Raw genomic sequence first — 5,904 nt, forward strand, 5'->3', positions numbered from 1 at the left:
TATGCGTGCCTGTGTGTTTGAAAAGCCGACGGGAATGTTGCTGGATGACCAGGAAGGTATCGAAAAGGAAGACTTTTCGCCGATTTCCCTCAGAACTTCACGGAAGCTCGATATCAACATTTTTGGCGATTTACCTAGGACCTCCTGTTGGTGGACCTTCTGCGGTAACGAAACGGATTGAGGAGGGAGTGAGGTGGGGTGGTAGCGTGCAATTAACGCCCGACTGACGTGTCCTCCGGTGTCGTGCACGAAATGATTTATCGCTCACGATATCGCACACACCGTATACGCCGCACCGGGCGCTAATTAATGGCGAACACCCGATGGCCCGATGCACCTATCCTTACGACGCGACGCAACGGGGGGGACCTAATGCATAGGTGTGTTGTGGTGAAGCTGTCCATTTTTTTATTCAGCTTTAATATACAAAGTTTTATTATTTCAACTGCGGCTCGTGCCTCGCGTGGATGCAAATTCTCGTCAATCAGTCGCGAGTACTCAGCCGAAGTACTCTTGGGCTTGGCGTGGTTGGATACTATGTCGCAAAAAGCGACAGAAGGAGCGGTAGGGGATTGGGCGGGGAAAAAAAATGAAGCACGAACGAAACCACCCTTTTTTCTCACCGCCAAGAAGTGTCCCATAAATCTTAGGACCCTTTGAGCTCGAAACTGCGCAGTTACATACGTGCACTGCACGTAATCAGCAGTCAACCCTCTCTCTTCGGACACCTCTGGCATCTAACCGCGCCTCGGTCCATGTGGGTAGGAGGGATGAGAAGACCTGACACCATCCAGAGTTCGAGCTCCCAGTATGGCGGCTTTTATCGCATCGAAGCTAATCGAGTAGGTTAACTCTCAATCAATCTCAACAAGGGAAAACATAACCCTTCCAGCCTTTTCTACGTGATGGAACGGTGTACGGTGGAACCAGCGACACCTGAGCGATCTAAAATTCATGCTAAAAGGTACTTAATTACTTGATTAGACGTTTTAGGAACGGTTAGGTTAGGTTAGAAATAGTTCTGGATTGGAAGGTGCATTCATTTCCAGACGTTACTCTACCCCAGATGTACACGGACGAAATGGTCACGGAACATCATTTAATCGCTACGTTCGATAAGCTGATCCAGCGCCTGCGGTATCTGCTGAAGCTACTCGGATTGGACTCGTACGACCCGAGCTATCGCCCGAACATCCGAACGGTGATCGTGCTGTGCCTGGCCGCGCTGTACATGATGATCTCGATGTACGATTTGGTGCATTTCAGCGATGATTTGTTCAACTTCGTCTACGTGCTGATAACGTTCTTCTTCGCCACTATTGGCATCGGGCGAACAACTATATATTTGAGTAGCGGCGAGGCACTGCAATTCCTGCTGGCAGAAACCTACCGGACGTACCGTGAGGTACGAGAGGATGAGCGCGAACAGCGAATCCTGTGCTGGTACACGAACATCTACCGATGGGCCGTCGATACCTACGCCCGTACGTTCCTGGTTACGTCAATTATAATGGGACTGGGACCCTTGATTAACTTTCTAGTCACCGGTGAGCAAGTGCTCCCGTTCGGAGTGGTACTCCCGTTCGTCGACAGCAACTCCGGCCTCGGCTACGTGTTGAACTACCTTTACCAGTTGAGCTGCATCTTGTGGACCGGACCAGGGCTGATGTCATCCTACTGTCTTACCTTGGCGTTGGTGGCCAACATCTGCATCCAGTACGATATACTTGCAGTGAAGCTGGCTGATCTGGATGAGGACATTCTGTCGCACGCCGATGATCTAGTGGCACGGAAACTCCGCGACATCATTCGGGACCAGCAACGGGTCGAGAGGTAAGAGGGCGAGGGGTGTGAACGGTGAGACAAAATTCATCACATCCATCGTTGTCGATAGATTCGTCGGCATGATAGAGGCTACGTACCGGATGGTGTCGGGAGTTGAGGTCCTCTCGCTCGGACTCCAGGTCATCATCACGCTATTCGTCATGCAGATCGTAAGCTATATTGTGTCGAACCCTCAGGACACAAAACCTCTTTCACCAGCGACCTCTTCCTTTGCCTCTCTTTCTACCTTACAGTCGTTTTGGATGCCGGGTTTGTTCATGATACCGCTCTTTTCGGGACAGCTGTTTATCTTCTGCGCGCTTGGTGCCGCAATCCAGCACAAGAGTGAAAGCTTTGCGGCCGGTGTGTACCGTCTCAGCTGGCACGAGCTGCCCCGGCGGGAGAAGCAAACCTTCCGCATCATGCTGCAGCGCTCGCAGAACTCCCAGAAGCTCACCTGCTCGCAAATCAGCGATATCAATCTGAACCTGTTCGTAACGGTGCGCGCCTGAAACTGAAAGTCCTCGACTCATCCTTAAAGATCGATTTCTTTTGGTTTTTTTCTTTGTACTCCAGATGTCCCAGAAGTTCTACTCAATCTTCACGATGCTACGCAGTTTCTAAAAACAGCTCTAGATTGGGCTCGCCATTTAGATAATTAGGCATGCAATAAACTACCCATAGCCTAATTGTTTGTCTCTGGAACCTTTTGGAACGAAAAACTCATGCACAATTCAAACAAGGCATTGATGAGGGATGAATTATAATTGATCGTTTTGTAGCTAATTGGTCGGATGCATATTCTGAACTCCTTTGATATAAGGAAGGGTTAAAATGGAGTATTTTTGATAAGCTGAACCACATTTTACCCAGATACTTTGTGTCACGTCATATTCTGATAGAATCCCCAAATTTGATTTTCTTCGTGCGTCCAGTTTGAATATGCTAAAAAATGTGCATTGCACGTAATAAGCGGCCAATGTTAATAGGAGGGGGAGAAGACCTAACACCATCCAGTTCGCGCTCCCAGTATGGCGGATTTTATCAAACCGAAGCTAATTGAGTAGGTTAACTCGCAGTCCATTCCAAAATGCGACGACAGGGGCGTTACGATCGATACTCCAAGCTTCCGTCTGAGAACCGTTCCAGCCCTGACTTTGTGATGAAACGGTGTACGGTGGAACCAGCGACACCTGAGTGATCTAAAATGCATGCAAGAAGGTGCTTAATTACTCGATTAGACGTTTCGGGAACGGTTAGGTTAGGTTAGGAACAGTTCTGGATTGGCAGGGGAATTCATTTCCTGACGTTACTCTACCCCAGACGTACACGGACGAAATGGTCACGGAACATCATTTAATCGCTACGTTCGACAAGCTGATCCAGCGCCAGCGGTATCTGCTGAAGCTACTCGGATTGGACTCGTACGACCCGAACTATCGCCCGAACATCCGAACGGCGGTCGTGCTGTGCCTGGCTGCGCTGTACGTGGTGATCTCGATGTACGATTTGGTGCATTTCAGCGATGATTTGTTCAACTTCGTCTACGTGCTGATCACGTTCTTCTTCGCCACCATTGGCATCGGGCGATTAACTGTTTATTTGAGCTGTGGTGACGCACTTCAATTCCTGCTGGCAGAAACTTATCGGACGTACCGGATGGTGAGGGAGGATGAGCGCGAACAGCGAATCCTTTGCTGGTACACGAACATCTACCGATGGGCCGCCGGTATCTACGCCCGCATATTCCTCGCTTCATGTATTATGATGGGACTTGGACCCTTGGTCCGCTTCCTAGTCACCGGTGAGCAAGTACTCCCGTTCGGAGTGGTACTCCCGTTCGTCGACAGCAACTCCGGCCTCGGGTACGTACTGAACTACCTGTACCAGTTGAGCTGCATCGTGTGGACCGGACCCGGGCTGGTGGCATCCCACTGCCTTGCCTTGGCGTTGGTGGTCAACATCTGCATTCAGTATGACATACTTGCGGTGAAGCTAGCTGATCTTGATGAGGTCATTCTGTCGCACGCCGATGATCTAGTGGCACGGAAACTCCGCGACATCATTCGGGACCAGCAACGGGTCGAGAGGTAAGAGGGCGAGGGGTGTGAACGGAGAGATAAAATTCATCACACGCATCGTTGTCGATAGATTCGTCGGCGTGATAGAGGCCACTTTCCGGCAGTTGTCGGGAGTTGAGGTCCTCTCGCTCGGACTCCAGGTCATCATCACGCTATTCGTCATGCAGATCGTAAGCTATATTGTGTTGAACCCTCAGGATGCAAAACCTCTTTCACCAGCCACTTATTCCCCCCTCTTCATTTACCGGTAGTCTTTTTGGATACCGGGATTGGTCATGATACCGCTCTTCTCGGGACAGCTGTTTATCTTCTGCGCACTGGGTGCCGCAATTCAGCACAAGAGTGAAAGCTTTGCGGCCGGTGTGTACCGTCTCAGCTGGCACGAGCTGCCCCGGCTGGAGAAGCAAACCTTCCGCATCATGCTGCAGCGCTCGCAGAACTCCCAGAAGCTCACCTGCTCGCAAATCAGCGATATCAATCTGAACCTGTTCGTTCGTTCGAACCAAAAAAACTTTTGGTTTTTTCTTTGTACTCCAGATGTCCCAGAAGTTCTACTCAATCTTCATGATGCTACGCAGTATTTAAAAACAGCTCGAGATTGGGCTCTGCATTTAGATAATTAGGCGTCGAATAAACTATCCACAGCCTAAGTGTTTGTCTCCAAAACCTCTTTGAACGAAAACCTTACGAATAGTTCAAACGAGGTATAGATCAATTATAATTGATCGTTTTGTAGCTAATTGGTTTGTTAAATATTCTGAGCTCTTCTGATGTGGGGAACGATTAGAATGGAGTGTTTTTGATGAACTGGGCCAATTGTTACTCAGATACTTTGTGATACATTATATTCTGATCGGATCCCCAAATTTGATTCGCTTCGGTCGTCCAGGACTGTGCGCTGCATAAACGTCACGTCTTCCTACACGATCAATTTATCTCGTTCCATTGTTGCTGTAAATCAAGTACCAGGACTTCCGGTCGATCTCGTCAGGTCAGCCCGTGTAAATATATCGTGAGTTTCTAGAACAAGCTCCCAAAATCAGCCAATCGCAGGAGTGAAATTAATTCAGCCAAGTTGGGAGGGCGATGTAGCGTTAGCGGCGGGTCGATTTAATAATTTATAACTCAATCGATCGAAACGCCCTGTAGCCTGAAACGCCAACGTACGCCACTTGATCCTGAACCTGAAGCGAATACGTAGCCTCCGGATGATCGGTTGGAGTCTCGGTCGAGTGCTGCAGAATTGACGACAGGGCTTTTCGACCTGGCGACCTGGATTTGCGATTGATCTGAAGGGCCTCGGGGGGCCTCTTGGATCATGAGCGCGCGTGTGTGTGTGAGTGTGTTGAAGAGGGTCAACACATACTACGGCCAAGAGCAGTGGTTATAACCGGCAAAGGAGCGTACAGGCATACAAATTACGCTACATTAGTCGGTTACGGCACCAGTCCACCGACCAACCGGTGCTTAGTTACCGGATGTTGACGCACACCAGCTTCCTTCCCCCCCCACCAATCCGCACAGCTTTCCGGCCGCAGAGGTCAGTCCGAAGGGGTCCCTTTCCAAGGCGTGTTTACTTGTTTGCGAAGCGCTCGAAAGTGCCCGAACGCATCAACCGTGAGCGTGTTCGATGGGAATCGTGTTAATACATTAATTTGTCTAATTAATTTCGTATCGCTTAGGCATATAGAGGCATACAACACGTCGAGGGATAAGAGCAATAGCGTACCGACGGGGGAAGGGCAGGCGGAACAACCGTGGCTTGAATGGGCGCTCGAATATCTTCACGTTCGCTTCCTCCCGCTGTCCCGTTCTTCGAGAGGAAGTTCTCCAGCCCTTATCCATGTAGCACCCCTCCCTCACACCCTCCGTGACCCTGGAAGAAGAATGTGGAGGAAGAACCAGAACGAAAGCGGTACCGGTACGAGCGCAAGGCATGGAAGGAACAAGAACACACAGACTCCGGACTTTAAAAAAAGTGCTAGGTAACGTCGCGGGG

At 49.9% G+C, this 5,904-nt stretch overlaps 2 protein-coding genes across 2 annotated transcripts; both read left to right on the top strand.

Moving 5' to 3' along the window:
• Positions 1–1,081: 1,081 nt before the first annotated feature.
• Positions 1,082–2,448, top strand: LOC131269333 (putative odorant receptor 83c). The gene is made up of 4 exons (XM_058271685.1): positions 1,082–1,833; positions 1,895–1,994; positions 2,079–2,324; positions 2,401–2,448. Exons 1-4 carry the CDS (start codon positions 1,082–1,084, stop codon positions 2,446–2,448), a joined length of 1,146 nt encoding a protein of 381 aa, XP_058127668.1.
• Positions 2,449–3,162: 714 nt separating this feature from the next.
• On the top strand, positions 3,163–4,490 carry LOC131269334 (putative odorant receptor 83c). Its single transcript, XM_058271686.1, has 4 exons — positions 3,163–3,914; positions 3,976–4,075; positions 4,157–4,396; positions 4,443–4,490. The coding sequence occupies exons 1-4, from the start codon at positions 3,163–3,165 to the stop codon at positions 4,488–4,490; spliced, it is 1,140 nt and encodes a 379-aa protein (XP_058127669.1).
• The last annotated feature ends 1,414 nt before the right edge of the window (positions 4,491–5,904 follow it).

The sequence above is a fragment of the Anopheles coustani genome, chromosome X (genome assembly GCF_943734705.1).
Source record: "Anopheles coustani chromosome X, idAnoCousDA_361_x.2, whole genome shotgun sequence".
Taxonomy (NCBI): Eukaryota; Metazoa; Arthropoda; class Insecta; order Diptera; family Culicidae; genus Anopheles; species Anopheles coustani.

What these genes read in the sequence shown, in the direction of transcription:
- LOC131269334 (XM_058271686.1), top strand. Translation starts at nt 3,163, where the DNA reads ATGGTCACGGAACATCATTTAATCGCTACGTTCGACAAGCTGATCCAG. An exon ending in GACCAGCAACGGGTCGAGAG is followed by an intron (nt 3,915 to 3,975) that starts GTAAGAGGGCGA and finishes CGTTGTCGATAG; the next exon opens with ATTCGTCGGCGTGATAGAGG. An exon ending in ATATCAATCTGAACCTGTTC is followed by an intron (nt 4,397 to 4,442) that starts GTTCGTTCGAAC and finishes TTTGTACTCCAG; the next exon opens with ATGTCCCAGAAGTTCTACTC.
- LOC131269333 (XM_058271685.1), top strand. Translation starts at nt 1,082, where the DNA reads ATGGTCACGGAACATCATTTAATCGCTACGTTCGATAAGCTGATCCAG. An exon ending in CGCTATTCGTCATGCAGATC is followed by an intron (nt 1,995 to 2,078) that starts GTAAGCTATATT and finishes TCTACCTTACAG; the next exon opens with TCGTTTTGGATGCCGGGTTT. An exon ending in ATCTGAACCTGTTCGTAACG is followed by an intron (nt 2,325 to 2,400) that starts GTGCGCGCCTGA and finishes TTTGTACTCCAG; the next exon opens with ATGTCCCAGAAGTTCTACTC.